Source organism: Peromyscus californicus, unplaced genomic scaffold (genome assembly GCF_007827085.1).
Source record: "Peromyscus californicus insignis strain IS unplaced genomic scaffold, ASM782708v3 Scaffold_12__1_contigs__length_115047231, whole genome shotgun sequence".
Lineage (NCBI taxonomy): Eukaryota > Metazoa > Chordata > Mammalia > Rodentia > Cricetidae > Peromyscus > Peromyscus californicus.
In genome coordinates, this window is record NW_026294413.1 from 4,466,846 (window position 1) to 4,492,404 (window position 25,559).

The 25,559-nt window shown below is 43.9% G+C and overlaps 1 protein-coding gene across 9 annotated transcripts in view; it reads right to left on the reverse strand.

Annotated features, from left to right (window-relative positions):
* Positions 1–25,559, reverse strand: part of Mbnl2 (muscleblind like splicing regulator 2) — a 168,749-nt gene that overhangs the window by 7,956 nt on the left and 135,234 nt on the right. For 3 of the 9 annotated variants that reach the window (XM_052732453.1, XM_052732457.1, XM_052732462.1), the window contains one exon: positions 21,044–21,079. The exons of 2 other annotated variants lie outside the window; for them this stretch is intronic. In XM_052732453.1, the coding sequence (XP_052588413.1) occupies positions 21,044–21,079 (36 nt within the window). Of the gene's footprint in view, positions 1–19,679; positions 19,775–21,043; positions 21,080–25,559 lie in introns of all 9 variants that reach the window. 4 more of the 9 variants (XM_052732455.1, XM_052732459.1, XM_052732458.1 and 1 more) reach the window with 2 other exon arrangements.

Below are 25,559 nucleotides of genomic sequence, written 5' to 3' on the forward strand. Positions count from 1 at the left end.
ATTCTGTCCTCGACTCAGTCACTAGCTATGAAATATTCACATTGTCTTGTCTCTTTCTTAATGATGATGGATTTAGGCTGAGCCATCCATCACTTGCAAGAGATCTGGCCCGAGTGTGAAATGGTTGAAAGCAAAGTAGTTTGTGCAGAAAAGGAAACACTGAATTTGAACTCATCAGTGCCATGAACTCAGCACCTGACTTAGCCCATCTTCATGCAGGAGAGTGAAAAAGAAAGAAGGCAAAGCATCATGAGATTGCTCTAGTGTTTCAGAGACCATGTATTAATGCCTCTGAGTTTATTCTTGTGGATGATCTTTGGGAGCTGAATGTATATTCTCAAAAGGGCAAGTTTCTACATGGCTTCTAGAAACCTTTACCCTCGCTACAGAAAACACTCATTGCCAAGATTCAGATATCTTATCTTCAGAGATAGTAGTTCAAATACTAGACTCATTAAGAATAGCTTTGCTTAACTGATGTGGATGACATTTCAGTGAATACACCCATGCATCCAAACCACTAAACAATGAAAGAAGAGCAAGGAATGTTTTCCTTAAATCTCCCCCATGACTAGCCATCAAATGCTGTCTTTATAATGGCTGACTCTGGAGAAATAAATAAAATATACCTTATAAAATATTTGTGTGGCCTTCCTGAACTACCAAAGAACCTCAGAGGATCTTTGTATCATGAACTTCAAGCTGTGGAGGATATTTCCAGGTAGGTACATTAACCAAGTCCTCAGCAAATTCCTCAGGATGGATGTCTAACTCCCCTTTATGTCTCTGGTGTCTAGGATGGGGGCTTGGTACATAGGAGTCACCAGTATCTGGCTGAGTGTCTGGATGAATACATAGGAAGTAACTGAGGACAGCGTCACATCGCAGAAGACCACCAGGCAGCAGGCAGTGCAGGCATGAGCAGGGACCCTTAGGCCACAGAAGACATCTCTGTAGCTTTTCAGGGTATGTGAAATATCCTGGAAAAATAGAATGCCCCTTTCCCTGCGACTGTTTCACTGCTTGTCATACAAGGATAAAAGGAACAGTTCTCTAGGCTGGGGCCAGGATAGCAGAGGGAAAACATGGCTAGCAAACAAAACCTCCACCTGAAGGACATGTCTAAAGGAGGCAACTATTTCAGGAGAGCTTTTTCCCAGCCGCAGGGCTCTGCAGCCATGGAAGACTGTACCCACGGCCGCAGGGCTCCGCAGCCATGGAAGACTGTACCCACGGCCGCAGGGCTCCGCAGCCATGGAAGACTGTACCCACGGCCACAGGGCTCCGCAGCCATGGAAGACTGTACCCACGGCCGCAGAGCTCCGCAGCCATGGAAGACTGTACCCACGGCCGCAGAGCTCTGCAGCCATGGAAGACTGTATCCACGGCCACAGGGCTCTGCAGCCATGGAAGACTGTACCCACGGCCGCAGAGCTCTGCAGCCATGGAAGACTGTACCCACGGCCGCAGAGCTCTGCAGCCATGGAAGACTGTATCCACGGCCACAGGGCTCTGCAGCCATGGAAGACTGTACCCACGGCCACAGAGCTCTGCAGCCATGGAAGACTGTACCCACGGCCGCAGAGCTCCGCAGCCATGGAAGACTGTACCCACGGCCGCAGGGCTCCGCAGCCATGGAAGACTGTACCCACGGCCACAGAGCTCTGCAGCCATGGAAGACTGTACCCACGGCCGCAGGGCTCTGCAGCCATGGAAGACTGTACCCACGGCCGCAGGGCTCCGCAGCCATGGAAGACTGTACCCACGGCCACAGGGCTCCGCAGCCATGGAAGACTGTACCCACGGCCGCAGGGCTCTGCAGCCATGGAAGACTGTACCCACGGCCACAGGGCTCTGCAGCCATGGAAGACTGTACCCACGGCCGCAGAGCTCTGCAGCCATGGAAGACTGTACCCACGGCCACAGAGCTCCGCAGCCATGGAAGACTGTACCCACGGCCACAGGGCTCCGCAGCCATGGAAGACTGTACCCACGGCCACAGGGCTCTGCAGCCATGGAAGACTGTACCCACGGCCACAGGGCTCCGCAGCTGCAGAAGGCTGTTTCCCTATTTTCTGAAACAAAACTATTTTTTTTTAAAAAGAGACTTGCCTGTTGCCTAGCATTCTGATATTTATTTCTTTACTTGCTTTTCCGTGCTGGGATTGAATCCAGGTCTTGCACATGCTAAATGAGCTCTGTCGATGACGTGTGTCCCAAGCCCTCTCCTCTCCGTGTTCTTTTTACTACTCCATTGACTTTATGCTCTGCTCAGACTTCCCACTGTTTAATTTTCTCCCCTCCTCTGCTCTGTAGCTCCACCCCTCTTCTGTGCGGCCGCCATCACTGTCAGTTTCCTGACGTTATCAGAGAGGAAAAACCCACGGAGTATTCGGATTGCAGCACATAGACATCTGCATATTTTTGGATCAGTGCAATTTGGTATTTAATCATAGTATGAATTACTGAAGCCAAACACAAATGTCTTCTGTCTCTTGGTGAAATGAGATTGAAATCACTAACTAAAGCTACAATTTTAATGTCAATACATGTACACTTTCAAATAAATACATTCCTCAGCCCATCTCATGACTATTTATAAATTAATTGTATCAAAAGTTCAGAGATAATTAGTGGTACATGCAAGGATACTTTGAAAAGCTGTCTTAAGATTGTTCTTGAGACAGGGTCTCATTTAGTCCAAGGTTGGCCTCAAACTTGCTAGGTAGTCAAGAATGACTTTGAAATTTGATTATCCTGCTTCTAACCCCGTTACTGCTGGCATTATAGGCATGTGCTGCCAGGGCTTGTTTTCTGAGATGCTGCAAGCCAAAAGCAGGGCTTTGAGCATGCTAGCAATCATTCTACCAATTCCTTTATACCCCAGACTCTAAAAAGAAGTCTTACTTGTTATTTTAGGGGACTATTGTTCTGAGGAAAGGCAGCATGCCACCACATTTAACTTACTTTGAAATGTAGATTTTATTTGTGCAGAAGAGGTATAACCCAGGGTCCTGGGAGCAAATGGTCAAATTGACAGTTTCATTCCAAGAAAAGAAAACAGGTTGGATGACATGCCTCTGACACTCGGTAGTTCTCCAACAGCAGTTTTGTTCCAACTGTTGTTCTGCCTTATGCGTCCATGAATAAATGGAAGATGTTGGGTATATGTTCTAATATATATATATTATCATGTATATGATAATATACATGCCATGTAAAACATTAGTAACTGGGCTCTCTCTGTATGAAAGGTGGTAATACACCCTCATTAAAGATTATTAACCAAGGCCCGCACTGACAAGTTATCAGGATAACATCTACAGGTGGAAGTTCCTGATTTGATCAAGCATCTACAACTCATATTAACACAAGTTGTGTGTGGAAGCATCTAGACTCCGTGTGTTCTTACTGCAGTGGGACTCTGAGCTCAGCTCTGGAGTGTTTTCACACTGAGGCAGGACTGGTCCTTACTTGTGTGCTCTGAAATGCTCAAGGTTGCCCCAGAGTGACTGTTTCCAATAGAAATAATACATAGAATTAATTACAAATAACTCCTCATTTTACCAAATGCCATACAAATGAAATCACTAGATGGCTATAAAAAATTGTGTCCACAACTATTTATGTGGTTGAAACATACTATATAATGTAGGGAAGTAAGGGGCTTGCATATGCTTGCAAAGAAATTGCTAATGTACACAAACCAGACAAAAGTCACCTCCCTTTACAGATGGCTCAGGTGGGCCTTTCCTGCCACTGTGAATCCTTCTAACAGGGACGGGAACTCTCCTCATGTGCATCTCCTGTCTGACCTCCAATGATGGGGTGCAGTGCCAGCTTACCCATGGGGGAAAATCAAGACTCATGGGGGTTTCCTCATCCAACTCTTAACAGCAAGGCCTCTCTTCCCCACTCTAGTCCTGGCTTTCCTCTTCCACCTGTGGGTGAATCCTAAGGATCGTTTCCACTGTTTTCACTCTGAGGTGGGAGGGCTGTCCTCAGATTACCTTCCACCAACATTTATATTAGGTTGTAATTGAACAGCACATGAAATTCTAATATGTGTCCCCCAAGGACGACTGACTTTTGCATACAAATAAGGAGAAGGTAAATATGGCGGGTCCCCCTGCCCCGTTCTTTTCTTTCCCTGGTATTGGCCCTGTGGTGTTATTAAAAATATATTGAAGGGTGTTGTGTGTTTATTCATAAAAGAAGAGCTGTGAGATCATGTTTGCTCTGCAGCTGTGAATGAAGGCAAAAACTAAAACTGAGCCCCAGACTGGAAGGGTCAAGTGAGAGCCAGGAAGAAAGGCAGCAGGCAGGGCAAGCCACAGTATAATGGAAGCGGGGGAGGGTGGTGTGGAGGAGTTCACAGCCACCCAGGAACTAGTCTCAGATTCTGTTCATGTGCACGTGTGTGTGTGTGTGTGTGTGTGTGTGTGTGTGTGTGTGTGTGTGTGTGTGTGTGTACGTGTATGTCAGTGTGGAGGCTTGAGGTCAATACAGGCAGGGAGTTTTCCTCAACTGCTCATCACCTTGTTGGGGGGACAGGATCTCTCACTGGATCCAGAGTTCACCAATTTGGCTGGATGAGCTGGCCAGCGAGCCCCAGAATCTCTGGTGCCCCAGTGCTGGGATTATGGATGCACATCCCTATGCTCATCTTTATTTATGACTGTTGCAGATTCAAACAAAGGTCTTCATACTCACATGACAAGCACTGAACTGCCTGAGCCATCTCTCCACACCCCAGGTTTTCACCGTACTGTACATCCCAGTACTGTTCCACAGACTGTCCCTTACTGACTTGTCAGTGGTGGACTTGAGCATGGACTATGGCTACTCCATCTCCAGCAAGCAAAAGACAGAACAGGGCTATTTTGTTTTAATCATAGTCTAGGAGACATGTGCCTTTGATCTCTCTCTCTCTCTCTCTCTCTCTCTCTCTCTCTCTCAGATCCTAAAGAAACAGACACTTCCATGTGCATGGACAGTGTTTTGTCCACACTGTTCTCCAGTAAGCATGCCATGAGTCTGAACTACACTGTAAAGGGTACCTAGAAGGCGTGCTGTGGCCAAGGCTCCTTTTCTGCAGAAAGCATTTTGGGGACTGAGCTCACCTAAGAAGTCTGGTCAGAAAGAACACAAGAACCCTTACAGTGCGTCTCTAGGTAATGTGGTGACCTAACCATCAAGGCCACTGCTGTTTCTACAGGAAAACTGAGCTCCAAAGCCACGGGTCAAAGAACTTTAAAAATACACTTTCCAAATGCAGACTGTATATGTTAAAGAAGGCTACATTTCCCTACTATATAGTAAATATCCTAAAATATTTAGAATATTTGCAATAAGACGTGTAGGAAGTGAGACTGTGGTTATAGGCAGCCCACTCCTGAGTGATTTCACTGGTGCAGACCTCTGGGCATGGAGGCTGAACTGAAGAAAAAAAATTACATGGAAAAGCTAATTTAGGCACCATATTATTAAGATTTTCTTTGTTGTATAAATGGATAATAATCAATGTGTCTATTATTGGCTTATGGTTATTTTTGATATCAAGTTTATCTTAAAGCTTTCACAGCTATGAGTTAATAACTCAAGAATGAAAAATGAATAAAAGACACCAGTGTCCAAGTTAAAAAAATAATAAAAGGCCTGAAGAAACTATTTTACTTTTTAAAAACAATCCGTTTATACAGCAAGTGCCAAGAAATTTCAGAAAGATTTGTTCACACAACACGGGTTTTTTTTTTTTTTGTTTTGTTTTGTTTTGTTTTGTTTTGTTTTGTTTTTACAATCATGTGGTTTTCCTTACAGTAATAAATTAAAGATTCAGGTCAAAAAGAAAAGGAGACTCACAGAAATGTGTTCCTGCAGTATTTGACATAAGGTCCCCAATGCTGCTCACTGCCTTGCTTTTGTATCTGCTACCAGTGTCCAGCCTGGCGTCCTGGGCACATCTTGGCTGCAGTACCTGCTTTCACAGTGGGGCAGAGTGTGGAATTCAGCACATTAGGGTCCGGCTTGAAGGCCCCGATGGCAAAAACACCACCAAATGCTCCGTCCAGAGGGATGAGCAGGAAGATGGACGAGAAGTGCTGGGTGTGGAAGCTTATCTTCCTGTGTTGGAACCTCCTCAGGCACTTCTCAAGGCAGTGAGATGCTGCTGCCCTCCAACACATTTTCCAGGACACTGAAGACCCTGAAACCCTCTTTTAGTTCTTTGCCTGGTGTGTGTGTGTGGGGGGGGGGCGCGGGGAAAGGAAGGGAGAGAGAGACTAATCTGGCTGTTCAATTGTGTCTGAAGCTCTAGTGTAAAGGAAAACACAGAAAGCAGATGTGAGGGACACAGAGTCTCAGCTATGCCACCAAGTGGACCTGTGAGCTGCCTGAGCCCATCTGTCTCTCCCTTTGCTGGCAGTACACCTGTCCCTCGGTGTGGTGGGTATCTAGATGACTTTACAACCAGCTCTCCCCAACAACACCTCTAGAAGTCCAGGAACCCTGGTGCGGGGCAAGAGGAAAGCCAGAGGAGGGTGCTTTACCAAGCAGTCACATTCTTTATTTCTTTATTGCCAAGTGTCCTCATCAATAGTCAGCTCTTTCTGAGGTGATCTGAATCCCATAATTACTTGGACTATAATTATTTGCAAATTTTCATTGTCTATACCCTTTATTATGTAAGACCCATGAGAAAGGGGGATATCTTTTATTTTCCTCAGTCCCAGAATCCCAGCTCTATGGCTCCTAATATCCAATGCTGAGAGGGAGCAAGAAGTGACATACTGTCAGGGAATAAATAGCAGGCTTTTTTTTTTTTTTTTTAATAAGGCCTGATGTCCCAGGATAAACCTCACTTCTAACAAACTCAGTCCACTGAGGAAAACTCACAGCTGTTCACAGTCATCGTCCTTGTGAAAACAGAACTCTTAAAGGGGAACATGGGGACAAGTGGGAATTTCATCACAAGAAGAATGTAAGATTAGTAATGGCCTAATACTCCGACATCTTTCTCGACAATTCTTAATCCCTTCTTTTTTGGAGAAGTCTTCATTTAGCTCTTCTGTCTGTTTAAAAATGTGGTAAAGTATACATAAAATGAGATCTTTCTATTTAAAACACTTTAAACGTATAGTTCACGACAGAGTCCATTCCCTGTGCTTCCTACTGTCACCCCAGTCCGCCTGGAAAGCTTGGTCTCTTCAGTGAAACCTGCACCCATTAGACACCAACTCCGGATTCTCCTTTCTTGACACTTGAGTTTTCAGTTCCGAGAACTGAACCAGGGATTTGGACGTGCATGATAGGAACACTCTCTACCAGTGAGCCACACTTCCACTCTCTACCAGTGAGCCACACTTCCAGCCCTTGTTCTCACTGAGACAGGGTCTCACGCAGCTCATGCTGGCCTTGGCCTTGAGACCCTCCCTCCTGCCTTAGCCTTCTGGGTGCTTCGGTTTCATACAGTGTGTTTCACACTGTGTCTGTCTCTGTGTCTTGCCAAACCATAACCACCTTCCACCCCTACCTATCCTTCCTTCCTATTTCTGGCTGTAAAATGGGATCCTCAGTTCTGCACATGACCCATCACCACCCTCAGCTGACTCTCTAATTTAGTTCTTCTGCTTTTACTTCCGAATAAATTGAATTCGTAGCTGCTCTCTCTTTTTAACCTGTCTCCTGCAGGTTGTCCACACCATTCTTTCTTAACTAGTAGCGCTCAGTTTATTTACTGAGGTTGATGTGGCCATGAGGCTCCATGGGGACAATGGAGAAAAACTGTCTCGTTTTAAATATTTATTGCTTACAGAATAAACAGTCCCAGTCTGGGATGAGAGGACTTCCAGCTGACTCTTTCCAGCATTCCCCATTGGCTTATTAGCCTGGAATGGCAAAATGGCACTCTCTTCCTCTACATTCTACTTTTTATAGCTGAGTTGAAATCTGAATGGTCAATCTCACCAACCACCAGAATTTGCAGACAAATTCTAATACTGAATTTAGACTTTAAAAAGTTTTCACCTCTGTGAGAACTTCTGAAATGGTTGAAATGTTTAAAGGCAGCAGTTGAACTTTTTGTGTTCAATCTTTTGGTAGTGCTGGGGACTGAACATATTCCCTCAGGCATGCATGATGGCCAAAGGCTGCCCTGCTGAATGACAGCAACTACTCCCTCCTGAGCCCGACTGGCAGGAGTTCTCAGCAGCCAGTCCCCACACGGACCTATAACACTTTCAGATGTGCTGGGGAGCACAGGAAATGCAGGCATGCAGGCCTGAGGCCTAAACATATCCAGCCACCACATACTTGCTCGAATTGTGGGCCATTTATTCTCTACGATTTGTTCTCATCTGGAAAATGCATGAGGTACTTCACAGAGCAATAATGAGTATTAAATAAAATAATGCATATAAAGAGTCTGATATGTAATAGAGGTTTTCGATAACGGTTGGTTTATTTCCCTAAGGCTATTATTTTAGGAATCATAATCCTAAATCAAATTCAGTTTCAGTTTCTATTTAAATAGTTATTCAAATAATTCTATTGTGTATTTAGATATAGGTTTGAATGGTGTGTCTCATATGTTGGAAATATGCTGGGTTTTTGATGAGACTAACAATTTTTAGAGTATCAAATGCATTTGCTTCCCTTTCTATAATACATACTGACTGTCAGTGACAATGGAGTCAGACTGAATTTCTCTGATTTTTTTCATTGAAGTTTTGACTGTCATAACAATCATTCTGCAAACTGAAACCTTTTATTGTAAGAATGCAATCTGCACCAGTGCTTGATGAACAGTGCCCACCACAGTGGGAAGCTGATGTCCCCCGAAGGGCAGAATCTCTCATTCCTTAGAGTTAGGGGAACCCATGGGGGAACCGAGCAGCCAGGCTCAGTAGATGCATCCTCTGGGCAAGACATTCAACCTCTTTATTCCTGATATTCCTCCTCTTTACGATGGGAATTCAAAGTCTTTGCACTCCTACAGTGTTGTGAGTATTAGTTGATGTATTTACCAAGTGTCTGTGGGCAATATTACATGACAACATGAAACTATCTTTTTTATTTTTGCAAGTAATAGGAGTTGAACCTAGGACCTCATGCATGTGAGGCAAGTGCTCTTCCACTGAGCTGCAGCCCCAGCCTTTGAAACTATTCTAATCTCCCAGTCAAAGTCACAAAACGGAAACATTTTCACAAGCTACATTATTTACTAATTATTTCTAGATCACAGTGCTTAGAGAAAATGACTATCTGTGGACACTTCCATGCACCCATCCTGTTAACAAATGAATATCTGGGGTTCAACTTTCAAGCCTTCACTTCTCACGTAGCTCCTGCATAAGCAGCAGAAGTAGCAGGGACCTTCCAGCTCATGTTTAACAAACCAACATACAGTTCCAAGCAAACAACTCCGAACGCCCTGTCCAAGGCACAGAGCAGACTCCTTTTCACCTTTACACACTTCTTAGGTCTCCTCTTCGAAATTTCTTTTCTAGTTCATGTTTCAGGGGTCAATAAGGGCCCAGAAAAGAACATGAGCAATAGGAATCTATTCAAACAATGCCTCCTGTCCTGAACCCACATAAGAAGCAGTTTTCTGGCCTCATCACTTATTGTAGATCAACAATGGCACAGATGGAAAAAATGATTGATGGAACAGTTGTGAAATGAATGCTGGAAAAATACTTGTAGAGAAACAAAGGGTCAAGTTTAACTTCTCTGGGTATCTTTGATTAGTTACAGACCTCCACATTCTAAGGAGGAAGCAAAGTTCCAGGCTGTCCCAAAACAATGACAGTTAGCAACTTGATGTGAACCACGCTTTGATTGGGTAAGAGACCTAAATGTGGTGTTCGGGGACTGAGTTTCTCATCCTTGTATAACTGTGAGCAAGTCACTCCAATACTCTTGGTCTTTTTACTATAAAATGGATATTTTACAGAAGTTTGGAGAAGTTTGAAATTTGGCTTTTCCTCTTAACAGTATGACCTTGGGCATGTTCCCCACATCTCTAATGGTCTTCAGAGGCATTTCTGCTTTCAGAGAGATAATCACATCAAAGGCTGTGCATGATGTTTGGCACACGGCAAGTGCTTCAAGCGGGTGGTGGCCTGAGTTACATCCATGCTGTCTGGTGCTCTATAACCCTCAGGGTCCTTCCACAATCATTTAAAGTACTTTCTCAGGAAGGTGGCTGGCAAAATGGAGAAAAGATTGCTCTAGGCAGACCCAAATCATCAGGTTCTGGGCTTGCTTCCTTTGCTAATTTATGTGAGTTGGGCAAGGCACTTTGGTGACCGATTCCAGCTCCAATTACAATTTATAATATAACTTGTATCACATAAAAATGTTATTCTAGGGCAGGAAAGAGAGCTCAGTGGGAAAAGACCTTGCCCTGCTAGCATGGGGAGTGCAGTTGGGATCTCCAGCATGCATGTGTGTAAAGGCCTGCGTGCAGTGGTGATTGCATTACAGGCTTGGTTTACAGCCCCAGTGTCGGGAATGTGGAAGCAGAGGGTTCCTGGGGCTTGCTAACCAGCTAGTCTAGTTAAAAGAGTGAGCTTCAGGGTCACTGACAGACACTGTATATATAAAAAAAAGATGGAGAGTGATTGGGGTAGACATTTACGGTTAACCTCAGGCACACATGTGTTCCTGCACTCATGTACACACACGTGACAATGCACACATACCACATATTATTCTACAGGTATGGCATAACTGTGGTAAATTTGCTCTTTTGACTTCCTGACCTTTACCAGAATTATTTAATCAAAGTCTTCAGACTTGATGCACCATGACTAGGGGACACTGAGTGATGCCCTACAGTAACCAATTTAATGATGCTGTTTTTAGAAATGCCTCATGGAGAACATGACAATGGGTCTGTATTTTTTTAAGGGTGCTTATCAACATGGGCTCTGCATGTCTGAACCCCGTAGAGCAAGGTGTGATGATAAGACCAACAGACTGATTGCTGAAGGCTGGACAAACAGACAAGAATCACAGCAGACCGAAAGACTGATTGCTGAAGGCTGGACAAACAGACAAGATTCACAGTGTATCACACTCGATGCTGAAGATTGATGGGTTTCAATGGCCAGAACAGCTACAGTTCTTCATAAACCCCTGTCAGACAAGACCAGTCATCTGATCTGTTCAGGACAAATCGAAGTAAAACTGTCCACAGTGAGATGCTGTGAAAAAGGACTGTGTGACAGGGTGGAGGAGGGCTGTGTGGTGGGGTGGAAGAGGGCAGCCCCTGGATTTTGTCGTTACTCTTCATCCTACCCCAGTTCCTTTTCCCTCAGTCCTGATCCTAGTACTTCCCTGGCAGAGCAGCTTCCTCACGGTGCTTGCACTCGGCCTCTCAGTCCACGCAGTCTCTGTGGACACAGCTTCCTGTGTCGTGGACTCCCCTGTTCAACCTTCTTTTCTATGAGTGACCATAGCATTTTCTACTCCATGCTCCCACCCAACAGGACCAGAGCAAGGTTTTTAGCTCACCTGAGATAAACTGTTACCCTATTTAGATCTATTGTAACCATAGCATCTCTTAAAAAAACAAAAAAACAATGTATGTGTGTGTGTTTGTGTGTGTGTGTGTGTGTGTGTGTGTGTGTGTGTGTGTGTGTGCGCATGTACGTGTGTACATGTGTATGTATGTGTGTGTGTACACATGTTGGGGCCAGATGTTGATATCTGGTATATCTTCCTCAACCATTCTCAACCTTATCTTTTTTGAGACAGGGTCTCTCACTGAATCTGGAATTCAAAGATTCGATTAGACTAGTGAGCTCCAAGATTCTGGCTGTCTCTGCTGGGGTTCCAGGTGTGTGCCACCACACCCAGCTTTTTACACGGGGTGCTGGGGATCTAGACCCTGGTCTTAGTATTTGTGTAGCAAGCAGTTTACCTTTTACATATTTCCCAAGTTGGTCTGCACCTTACCATCTCTCAGTCTCCCCCCATCCCACAGAGGTCTGTCCCTGGCTACTTTAGGGATGGAATCTTACCTTGAAGCTTATTTTCCATGCAGTGATATTTACACATGGGGTTTCATTTTTAATGACAATGTTCTGATGATTTCACATCTCTTTACTAAGCCACTGACCCCTAAATATCTCTAGCATCCCTCCCAACTGTAATAGACTTTGAAATAATCAGTAGACTCAAATATATGTGGTCTTAGAAATTACTGCCTCCTCCAGTCCTCTGTCATAGAGAGAAGGCTGGAGAGGGAAAAGAGACCAGATCAAAACTCAGTTTGCCTGTGACCCATGGAACATCATTTCTGGTAAATTCAGCCACAGTCTCTTGGGGTCCACCCCCAAAACACACACACACACACACACACACACACACACACACACACACACACACACACAGAAGGCATCCAGATTTGGGTGCAGAAAGGAGTAAACATTTGCTCTGTTTGGCTCTTACAGAGAAAACCCGACCCATCACTGAGCCCTTGGACACAGGGTTGAGTTCATGCACTGCGGCTAGTTTGTCCTTCCTCACAAACCTCCAGCTGGGAATAACACACACAGGATAAACTGCATATCCATGCAGCTCCAAGCCAGCAGCCTAATATTAGAGAGGTGGCTTTACTATCACCAGCAAATGTGCTCTGGGGAATGAAACTTTTTAACTCAAAAAGAAGCCTCATCCCAAAGTCCCATCAAAATGCAAACGATGACAGGATTTGAGGTAGGACCATGCACTAGGCAGGGAAGTGTCACCTTAGGACTCCTGACAGGTTCCCCTCAGCCACAGGGAAATGGAGCTGCCCTGTGACTTCAGGTGCTGTACACAAAAGTCTGCCCAAGCTTCTCACTGTGAGGTGTGAATTATTCATGGAAAATGAAACTGTACTGGATCACAGTGCTTACATAACTCAGCTTTCCTCAGGGACTCTGCAGATCCTTTCGTTAATTAAGCCTCCCTACAGTCCCCAAAGCAGCTACCTCTGAGGCCAGAAAAGAAAAGGCTATTGTCTCTCCGTTTTCTGATTTCTTTGTGTAGTTCACATACACTCAGATTCACACATGCATACAATGTGTATGTGTCAATGCTAGTGCACGTGTGTCATGATGCACATGTATATAGGGACTAGAGGACTTTTGGGTACCAATTTCCTCCTTCCACTGTGAGTCTGGGACCCTAACTCAGATGTTCAGGCTTCTGTGGTGAGGGGAGCTTCTTCCCTGCTGAGCCACCTCACCAGCTGGATCCCTGACTTCTAAGAGAGAAACAAAACAAAACAAGAAAAACTTCCTCTACCATTGCTCCTTATACATCTAAGTTCACCTAAGACTTACACCTCAGTGTACTTTCCTTTGAAAACATTTTCCCCCGCCAATAAATCTGGATTCTATTCTGTACACTGCAAGTTAGATTCGGTCACCAAGCAGCTTGACTAAGGATGCAAACAAAATGTTCCAAGCGGCTTAACCACTCCGGCAGTGAAAGGTGGCCAGAGGGAGAACTCTACCCAGCCTGCTGTCCGCAGGGGGAGACTCCGACGGTCTGTGGGCTTGGCTTCTTTTGGGAGAACAGCATATGTGGACCAGCGCTTTTCTGTCCTCAGCTCTCAGGAATGGGCAGGCTAGGAGAATGGAGTGCTTGGCTTTGATCCTCTGCACAGGGGCTGACCACTCTGTTGTGTATTTCTGGAGACAGATCTGACAGGGGCCTACTCCTCCCACACTGGGCCTTGCAGAACCAGGATACCTTCTTGTGAAATAAACACAGGCCCTAAAATGGGTCAAGTGATGAAGAGTGGGAAATGCTGGTGCCTCCTACATTTGTCCGAATATAGTCCCAACAGATGGTGTCGAATAACAGAAATTTTACAAGGCTGAGCTGTGAGGAGGTGAGGTGGAACATCACCTTACCTCCGTGGCTCTGGGGTTATGTCTTCAGTCACATGAGGAATGAGTGAGGCCGGGTAGTCTTTCCTTAAAAGCAACTTTCATCAAGGCCAGTTATACACAATGTATAACCCTGGTTACAGACAATTGTATTGTTTTTCTGATAGAGTATTATCGAGGTTGATTATCAGATATAACAAACCTATATCTGGTATGTCTAAAAATGGAATTTTCTAGCTTATCCGATATTTCAATACAAAGATGGGAGCTGATGAAATGGTTCAGAGGGTAAGGGCACAGGGTGCCAGGCTTGATGACTGAGGTTCAGTCCCTAGATCCTACATGGTAGAAGGAGAGAACCATCTCCTGGAAATTGTCTTTCAAGCTCCTCATCCATGCATTCGTGGCTGAAAACACATAGGCATACTCACACCCTAAATAAGTAAATGTGATTGAACAAAGATGGTGATAGATACATGATACATTATATACATTATCAATTAATTTCCAGTAAACTTTTCTTAAAGCCAAGTCTCTGTTAGTGGGCTTAACCTTTGGAGGGGTGTTCAAAAGGTGTGATAAAGTCTGAAGGTCATGACCATGAACACAAATTGGCACACTTTAGAGATATGATTGTTAGTTCACACAGTGCTGGAAGCATCATGTGACTTTAGTTTTGAAGGCACTGTGTTGGAGCTCCAGAGAGTACTAATATTCAGGCTGTAATAGTTTTCTCCCAGACAGCTCACAAAATGGAGTGAACTGGAGGATAACTGTCCTTTTCTACCCATACAGCTAAAACACAGAGTCGGGACAGTGTGGTCTCTTCACATTTGAGGGGACTCTGTGCCCCCGGGCTGGGTCTCTAGGTGTCAGTAGTTCTCGGTAGCCACATATTGGGGAAGACACATTGGATGACCAGTGAGGCCACCAAGCTCTGCCCTGGAAAGAACACAGAGCCCAAGAAATGACTTCCTGTGGTCACCTTTCAGGCCACCCCCCATCTCCTCCTGCCACCTGACATTTCTTTGGACAGATTTGGTCATGGCGTGAAGGTGTTGGTGTTTGTCTTTGGCTTTAAGTTATACTCCGTACCTAACACCAAAGGTGAGGCTGGCCGGGCACTTGCCGGCTGCCACTGCTCCAGTTTAGGATCTTGTTAAAACCTTTCAGCATCTCTGCAGACTCTCCTGCCTCGAATCCATCTGCTCAGTTTTAGCTTCTGTTCCCAAGACTATTCTTCTTGAGATCCCCAAAGTGGCCAAGGAGCTGAGTCCTTTAATCTGACATTAAGGCTAATGCTTGTCTGGAGTCAGACATCCTGACGCCACACCTGTACACCGACCAATCAGATCACTGGCTCTTCTCTAGAAAAACTTTACATCCCTCCCCTCCATTGTACCTGTGCACTACCTTACTGTCCAAGGACAGTGCTGTAAGCCACATGCAAAGTTCTTGCGGAATCAGAGCACACTTGGAACTGGGGGCCTCAGGGAAGACTCAATACAGGCTAGATTTTAACTAGGCCTTTAAAGGGCCAATCTTAAGGGAACTGAATACCTCTGAATATAAATAGAGAAGCTAAAATGTATATTTATCTTTTCAAATAACAGAAGTTGATTTTGAAAATCCAAAATCCTAAACAAACAAAACAAAAAATTGTAGCAGAGCTCTGTAATCATTTAGGTTATAGGAATTTTAATCTGCATCCTTTTATTAGATAAAATATCTATAATAAAAAACTAGGTAACCCACATTTTAAGTTGTTTACCTCTGCATCTTTTGTTTATTTTAACATAGGTGCCTCCAGATTTACACATTCTAGTCCTGTGATTAGGCTAAAACTGATTAATTTGTACATTATGTCTCTTTTTGTGTGATTTTGTTTGTTGCCAGGACATTTTTGAGGTTGGTAGAAGCTAGTCATCAAGTCTGCAACCACTTTACTAGGCCTGTTAGCTGATTCTTCCTTAGATTTACTCTTTAGAAATTACGGATCCTTTTCTCTGATTATAACATCACCTAACCCTAGTGAGGTCCACTATATGATTTCTAAACATGACCTGGTGTTCAGACAACTAGCTGGCCTTTATGCCTAAATTCGTCTTTCCCGCTTAGTGCTCTCCTTAGTCTGAGCCTTGAGGAGGACCTCTTCCTCTTCCCCCATAAAGTTAGAGTTTACTCTGAACCTGGCTTATGTTACATTTATGAGATGTGACTTTGGCAAGGCGGCACACTATGGACACAGAGCAAGGCTCTACAGCCAAACGCTTGGCTTCAAACCTGAGCAAGACTATTAGCTGTGTGATTTCAAGTAATGCAGGTAAATACTGTCTCAGTTTCACAATATATAAAATGAGAAAGATTAGCATTCTACCAATCTCATAAAACCGGTAAGGATTGAGTGGGTATCTATATTTAGACACACACACAATTTCATATAATATGTAATAAAGTCAAACATATGACATACTATGTAATATATGAGAGGACATTTAGAATCATAACTGCTACATAGTAAATTTTTTTTTTTTTTGGCTTTTTTCGAGACAGGGTTTCTCTGTGTAGCTTTGCGCCTTTCCTGGAACTCGCTTTGGAGACCAGGCTGGCCTCGAACTCATAGAGATCCTCCAGGCTCTGTCTCCTGAGTGCTGGGATTAAAGGCGTGCGCCACCACCGTCCAGCTCATAGTAAATGTTTTATATTATTATTATTATTATTATTATTATTATTAAGCATAGTTTAATATATTGAGATTCAAAGACATTAATTAAATTGGAAAATAACTCAATAAATTTGCTTGCTATATTTTTGTTTACATATCCATTTCTAGAGCTAAGTGCCATTTTCTTAAAAAAAAAAAAAAGAAATCCTGAATGTATTTATATTCTGTCTTTCTCAAACTACTAGTCTAAGGTTGTGAAACTTTTACAGGTGATTCGCCTGAAGCTATGGTTTACTGACTGGTGGTGTCTCTTGGGGTTGGTATAAAGAGCTCTGAGTGGAGAGGCGCCCCTGGGAGTTCTGGCTGCCCTGTTTCTCCTTCAAATCTCTTGCATCTAATTACAAGTACCTATGCAGTTTTCAGTATCTGAACGAGGATCTGAATTACCCAAACACTGTAGAAACCCAACTGCATTTCGTGCAAACACAGATGGCCTCTGAGGGAAGGGCGAGCACAGTACTTGTCACTCAGTGAACCTTGCCCTCCCCAGCTCCACTCCCCACCTTGAGTTTACCTCCTTCCTGATGTCATGCTTTGGGTCTGCCAAACATTCACAGATCTCTAAGGCCATCTATCTGTTCATGAGCTTTGACTGACTTTTGTGGGTCTCGTGAGCCCGACTCGACTGGCATTTAACAAGATGGAAGCCTGTTATTTCAGTCATTGACCACCTCTGAGTTTCCTGTCCTTAGGTGCTGAGAGCTCTTCGGTAGGTGCTTGGCTCTTTGAAGTTCATTGAGATAAAGACTATCACATCTGAAAGCTTATATTTCAGCGATCTGCTTCCCTGTGCTTTCCCCCATACGTAAGCAGACCTCCAAAGGAACTGACAGCCCATTTCTCTTCACCATCAATGTGCCACCCCAGCAACAACTGTCCCTAACAAACTGCAAAACTCGGAGTAATCTAGGATTAGAGAAGCCACTCAGGTCTCCTCTAGCTTCCTTGATCTAGATTACATCTCAATTAAACTTGTTAATTCCTTTATCAATCACATCCTAGAGTGGCATTTAAGCTTCTGGCTAGCCCGTATACTCCTTTCTCCCTTGCACACCTATGTAAGCCTTTCTATACTTCCACTACTTCAGTTCTTTCTACAAATAGCACTGCAGAAACACTAGGCCAGAAACTATTATCTGTCACTCATGGCTGCATGCTTGTGATGCAGGCAGGGATTTACCCTAAAGCTCTAAAGCATTTCTTTATCTTGCCCCCTTCTCCTTTCTTAGGAAAGACTTCTGAGAATCAGGGGCGCTCAATTTGCCAGAAAGCACAGGTGAAATTTTACTGAAGCAGATACTTTCATAGAATTATATCTGAAGCTTGTTTCCCTATCAAGGGATTTTGTAGCATAAACTGGATCAAACTCATATGAATCTGGTTTTGAGAGGCAGGACATAGACTTATAAAGCAGGCATCCAGCTGCTCCATGACAAGTGAGTGAGAAGGGCTTTGAACCTACTTACAAGGGTGCATAGTCTCTCCTTTCTCCCATCCCTGTCTAAAACCATTGGATCAACTAGACAACCAGCCAGCCAATCAACCACCCAGCCAGCCAGCCAACCAACCAAACCAAACAACCAATCAATCAACCATCCATCTTGTCAACCAACCATCCATCCATCCATCCATCCATCCATCCATCCATCCATCCATCCATCCATCCAGTCAGCCAAACAACTAGCCACCCAGCCAACTAGCCAACCAACCAATTAACCAACCAACCAAACAAACAAATAAGCAGAACCCAATTTTCCTAGTTCAGGAACGTATTTGCTGCTTTTTGTGGAACTGGTTTGGAAGCCAAGTTGGTATTCCTTGGTGGCCAGGCTTGCACTGTGAAGAGCAGAGAGGTGGTGACATGTCCTCTTTAATTGTCTCTAGTGTCCCCTGGCCTGGCTCCATCCCTTTCCTCTCAGTCTTCTGTTTTACCAGATGTCACAGTGGGGGTGACATTTATTCATGCTCTTCAGTGTGGCCCCTCCTCTCCTTTAGTGCAAGCCCCGAGCACCAGGGTCATGTGTTCACCGGAGCTGACTCTGCCCTTGCAGCCTGCAAGCTGAGGCTCAGGAACAGCCACTTACGCCCTGGTGCAGTCTCCCCAGAGTCTAACTCACCACTTTCCCTGTCTGCCTGGCCTTCCTATTGGTGTCCCAAGCTACTTTTTATCTTTTCCACTTTTTCTCAGCACAGCTGAGTTTATTTAAAAGAAACCAAAACACAAAAGGAAACAAACAAAAACCCCAAAATAATCCTATGAAGGGAGGGCCTCTGTGTCAGGTGCTTTTCTAGGTGAGTTGAGAGGACACGCTGCTGTCTTACACTTGTCTCTTGTGGCCAGCAAATGTGTGTAAAATGGCTGCTGGGCAGCATCAGGGACATGGTCAGCTTTTGACCACAGAGTAGGAAACAGCCCATTGGCTCTCCCCAGTGAGAATCATCACCCTTGTTCCAGTGGCACAGGCATAAGCCAACACAGTCAATTCTCACATTCAGCTCCAGCCCACCATGGTGAGCCCAGGGTTGGCCACACTGGTCTCCTAGGGTGGTGTGCTCTTACACCAGATTTGAACAGATCTTCCAGTGGATACTGAGTCAGCATCTGTGACCAAGATCAGTGTTCATAAGGATTATTCAGACCTCCAATTTGACACTTAGAAGAGGGGAGGAGAGTTTTCATTTTTTTCCACTATAGAATGAACCGAACCAAAGTGTAGCTGATTTGGGAGCACCCACAGGTGTGGTTCTACACTTCTTAGATGGCAACTCACAAACCACTGGATGAGTAACGCTGCACTAAAAGGAATTTAAGCCTGTCAGGTTAATTACACAATATTAGGTACGAAAACAAACAGTGCAACACAAAACATAGCTACATCATTATTTGCAGTAAATGTTAACTCTAAATAAGTGCAACCTGTCCACAAATGCTTGCTATAAACTAATTAAAAAAATAAAATTTGATGGATAAACATGAAAAAAAAATTCTCACTGAGAATTTTTTTTTTAAATATCAGCACTCATTTAGAGTTCGGGATTTGTGAAAGAAAGCTTTAAAAGGAGCAAACCTGATTGGCTGTGGCTGTTGCTGCGAAGGGGACACTTGTTGCAGGAGTTGTTGCTGCAGAGACAGTGGCGGACGTAGCGCTGTGCATCATGGGTACTTTCAGGAGGGGAACCATGGGAGCAATGAACAGGAGGGTGTAGCATTATGGTAATAGAAGTGGTATTTGGCATGGTGAATATCAGAGCAGCAAGCCATCATGGGTTAAACCAGCAGATGGCATGCAATCACAATGCAAAGCAGGTAAGCATGGGAGAGAAATAAAAAGGGAAAATAGCTTATTACAAGTACAATTAAAGGAAGTCTTCAAACATAATCAGTGATTCCCAGAAAGGCCAAAGCACACTGCTTTGATTGATGTATTTGTAAACATTTTGCTTCCAATGACAGAGCCATTCCCAATTCAGAGTGTATTGTGACTATAACAATGGTTGCTTCTCAAAATATGAGAACTTGTAATATCCAATGAAATGAGAATATAAGATAATCAAAGTAGACTAATCACAAATTCTAAAACACTGAAGGCTCAATAGGCCTAATTTAAGATAAGATGAACTTAGGAATTAATTGTGGTTAAACTAAAAAAAATTTTTTTTTCCAATTCAGCATCACATCTATAAACTGGAATTTCAGTGGATCGTGTTTTATTTTGGTCAACAAACAGTGAGGCAAAAAAAAAAAAATGGCCTTGGTGTAAATTCTAGAGTGGTTACTATGAAGTAACCAGATCCATTTTGCCAATGTTTACTTTCTCAACTCTTACATGAAACTGCTTGGATGTCCTGAAGACAGACTTTTGTGCCAAGGCCCTGAATGTGAGAGGTGATTCCACTATCAAAAGTTCCCATCTAAGGGAATGTGGAGATACAATATATATATATCACAAATAAGTCAACACTCTAAAAAGATAATTAAGCAAGAAAGTTCAGATACTTTATTTCAAAATACATCCATGTATAAATTTTTTCCAAAAATAAATACTTCTGGGAAACTCTGATAACTCTAACACACAGCAAAGAGGAGATAAAGGCACACCACTATGAAACTTTAAAACATTGATGAAATTAGCCTGCCTTTGTTTGCCTCATGCTAAACCAGATAAACTATAAAGAGAAACAGAACACAAATCATTAAAAAGCACACTTGTACTTGTGGTTTTATGTCTCTGTAGTGATTGTTCTAGCATAAGAGGTCACATTAAAAACCATCATTTTCTTAATACACAGGCATAGCTTACATGTTAACTCTAAAGCCCTTAGGCCTTCAGATCTACTTCCTAAAGCATTTTCTACCATCTCTGAAATCAATGTCAAACAGTGAAGGCATTGTACATCATATAAAAGACAAATAAAAAAGGTTGAAACCTACCAATACTGGTAGCGGGTGTCATGCACAAAACTGACCCTGAAGTCATGCAATGGGGGGTGGGGGTGGAAAAAGTGATAAAGGGAAAGAAACAGGTTAGCGGTTTAGAGTTAACATTCAAAGTGAGATTCAAGCACAACCAGAAATAAGTAGGGTTAGTTTACACAGTTTTTAGGGCCATTCACATCATCAGTACAGACACAGATAGATCCGACTAACTTTAAGCCAATAAGATTCCAAGCCCATTCTCTGATTACTCTCCCCTTTCATCAAGTCAACATGATTCTAGTAAGGATGACATGTGATGGCACCACAGTGTCCTTCTTTGAAGACTTCAAAGTATTTTCCAGGCATTATCGAGTTAATCCTCTAAGGTGGAGAGTGGGTATTTTACAGATGAAAAATCTGAGGCACAGTAACTCCTCCAAGGTTGTGTGCAGTGTGAGTCAAGGGCAAGGCCGGAATAGAGTTCCATGCTAAATTCAGGTCAGATTTGAAACTCGTAAGAGTGCACTACACTCATTGCTTTAAAAGTTGCTTGGTGATGAAATGTGTCATGTCAGTAGCAGTGTAAGTATAAGAACAGAATTAAGAGTTCATAGTCTCTAAATGGGGGCCCTGCCAGGCAGGGCAGGGGAGTCTTAACCTACTACTTGGATGCTAGGAATGAGTATAGAACTCCTGAACAGAACCAGTTCCATCGGTCTGGGATCTCTTCTTGCTACGAGATTCGCTATGACAAAGGGGTGGCACTTGTCAGTGAGGTCCTGATCATGCAGCAATCATGCCGATCTGGGACTACCCAAGGTCCTAGGGGAGAGATTTGATCATGGTCCTTTCAAGGTAACTTCTGAGGGATCGAAGTGTCTAAGAAATCTCAGATTGGTGTCTAAGTTAGTGGGGAAGGAAGGACAATGTCAGTGCTTCCTGGGGAAGAACTACATTATCTGTGGATGGCCTTAATGTACACACATCCCCAGGTTCCCACCATGAACAGAGATGCCAGTCAGGACAGTGGAAAAGATGTGTTGGAGCTCTGAGGGATTATCTGCTACCGGTTCTGTCCCTCAGAATGTAAGATGAGGCAATCTAAGGAGTCCTGGAAATTCAGAGTCATGTGAATAGATGTCCAAGTGGGATTTTTAATGAACGTAGGTGCATCTGCTGACGGTGTCAGAACTACCTGCTGAGACGTTAGATTCAGACTCTGGAAACTATGTGTCTTTATTCATTTTGATAAGGACTTCTTGCCTGACCTAATTTTGACCAGTCTAACATTATTAAGTTAGGAAAAGGGTTTTCAAGTGGGCTTCTGCTGGCTTCTTTAACAGGGATGTGCCAGTGCATCCAACTTCACACTTGCACCAAGACATACAGATGGACTCACATGCTTCAAAATCCTTTGCAGCTGATGTAATCTCTTTTTCCAACCCTGTCTTTCTACTTTTCCCAAATGTCTAGAAAGTTCATTTGTCTACATGTTCAAATGTCTACACCCAGTTTCATTTCCTTGAATTCCATTTGTCCTTCAGTCCTCTCCAACTTGGTTTATTTTCACTCTCTTACCCAAACTGGCAGGACACTTTTATACCTTCACTCACAATTCCACGGCCGTTTTGCACTTGCCTACATCTTGTACACTAAGTCACTTTCTTCCTTTGAATTCTTAGTCTGACACACACACACACACACACACACACACACACACACACACACACACTCATTTTCTAAAAGCTTGTACTGAATTCCCTATCTATGCTGGAGTTTTTAGATCCTGTCCTGGGTCCTTTTAATTTTTATTTCTGATCTGTGGGTCTTCCAGGTGTCTTTCAACCTATACATTTCAAAGTTATCAATGAACTTCTGGCCTCCGCGCTCTGTGTCCTGCCAGATCGCAGACCTCTTTACCCAAATGTTGTCCTGCCCTCTCCACCTCGGTTTCACAAGGGTCTCCAATGTCACATGCTAAGCTGTGCTCTTTCTCACACTGTCTCCTCCACATCTGGAAACACCTGGTGGATGTCATCACCCATGTGGTGCTTCAGCTCCAACTGTTGCCTGATGCCATTTTCCCTCAGGAAATGCCCAGGTCCTGCTTCCCAGTGAGCCAGCACAAGGCTGCTTCTGCCCAGCTGAGTGCCTGTCTGCTTATCTGATAGGTGGGTGACTCTCAAAGTCCCATGCCATTAGTGCGACAACATCTGGCTTTCCTCCTTCCTACTCCTCATTCTGCCCTGGTAGTCACCCCACTTCTGGGAGGATTTGCTGGCCTCTGCTGCTGTGAGGCTGGAGGCCCTTCTAGCCCAGGCTGTGACTGCCTCCTCACTGCATCCCTCTTCATGGTACCAGGGTCCTTCTGGACGGCCCTTTATTGATTTCAACTGAACACACCATTCTTTTGATCTGTTTGGGGGCTCCCCACAGCTGTCCCCCTCCTCCTGTCTAGAAATCACTCTAGCCACTTCTTTCATCTCTCATGTGTCAAAATATGTGTCATTTCTTCAGAAAATCATTTCATTCTCAATTTTCCCACCCCTCCTGCCATCGAAGTCAGTTTCTATTTTAATTTCTATTTAATTATTTGAACTCTTTGCCTTTTCATTCATAGTACTCTAAATTTTAACAATCTATTTACATAGATGTTTAGCATCTCTCTCTCTCTCTCATTCTGCTGTGAACTCAGAAGGGCAGAGGCCATGTTTGACAAGGTGTATGGGGCATCTTGGGGTACTTCTGTGTGGCATCAATGTTCCAGCCAGCAGTAAGAAGCTCTTTGGGAGAAATTTGTTCCTGAAAGCTTTTAAAGGGCTTGTGTATAAAATATCCCATTTAAAAGTCAACTATGTCAGTTTTCAAAGTTACTTCTATAAAATCCCCCTTTCTTTCGTATTCTCTCGTGAATGGGCTTTCTCCAGAGCCTCCCGGGCCACCTGTGAGTGGACAAAGGGTGTGAACCACCAGAAGCAGCGCCGGCAGGCACCACGTGGGACTTGCACAGTGTCATTCTGGCTCGTGCCCTGGATTTGGGAGTGCTTGACCATGCTTCCTCACTGGGCCTCTCTCTACCTGCCAAGAATTATTGGAACATGGGCAGTGCGGGGCTTCTGCCTGTGGGTTGCTCTCTTTATGCCGAATTCTGGTCCTGTTCTCCTTTGTAAGCCTCATTCCCACCTCTCACCCCGGCCCTGCCCTCTGTTCTTCCCACGGATCCTGTGGGTACTTTGTGCTATTACCACAGCGAATGCTGCTCTCTTCTTCAAACCTGCTCTTGCCATACCTGCCCAGTGTGCTCTCCCTCCAATGGTAAAATCTTACTCCTTTTTCAACGTCCTTAGCCAATTTCTCCTGCTGTGGAAAAAGCCTCCTCCTCTGCATTGTTTGTGCCACTGCCTGCTGAAGATGAACACCCTGCCTCTCTCTTTCATCCTCGAGCCCATGCCCAGACCCCGGCTCATCCATCATACTGTGGACTCTGGTTTCTACCCATTTGCATTCTCTTTGTGGGTCTGCAATCCAGACCATAGCATGTGTCCAAGGAATGCTTGCTGAACTGAATGGAATCCATACGTTCTGACTTTAGGTAGACAGTTTCCACCCAACATAAACAATCCTTTTACAAGTGTGTAAACACTTTACGTAACATGTGTGGTTTCTTATTACTGGGCCATGCCTGGTCTAGAGCCTTCCCTATGCACTTCCAATGTAACGAAGTATTTCAAAGAGAATCAAGGAAGGACTGCGCTGCCTCTGTTGTGACCAGCGGGGCATGTCACCGGGATGCCGATGCTATGGAGAAAGCCTTCTCAAATATTTGCTTCCTCCATTGCACAGATACTTAAGTTTCTGTGAGCCAGGAACTATCTAGGAACGCTCTTACTTTTACATGCCATTTTGTAGTGTAAACACAGCCTCAGTTTTTCCATCTGCAAAATGCAAATAACTGTTCACCACCGATTGAACTGTGACATCTTGATGAACAATGACAATGTCTATAGGAACACTCACAGCGACTCAGAGCACTTCTCACAGAGGTGCCCACAGCTATTCACAACACTGCAGGTTCTGAGACCATGTGTGATTTTGCCACTTCCCTACCATAGCAAATGAAATGTGTACCTTCTTGTTTAAAACATCCTCTATCAGAAAAAAAAACCAAACCACCACACACAAAGAAGAAAAATCCCACCCATTAGAATGTGCCAGGGTACCAGCCAAGGTGGTAGTTATCTCACTATGGTTGTGGGGAAGAAGCCCACACCCTGTGTGACATTTTACATTAACATCTTTACAGCCTAGAGGCACATCTCCTAAAATCCAAATTCACATTGTGTCAATGGGAGGATTTTAGTACATATCAAAGCTTTACTATGGATGGCCTTTCAACGCAGGGTAATCTCCAAGAGGACACACAAAAAATGCCTTCAATTCATCTGTGGATAGTTGCTTATGTAAAACATTAACAGAAAGATTTTTTAAAAAATGTTTGTTAAAAATAACAGGTTAACCATCTGCTAAAAAA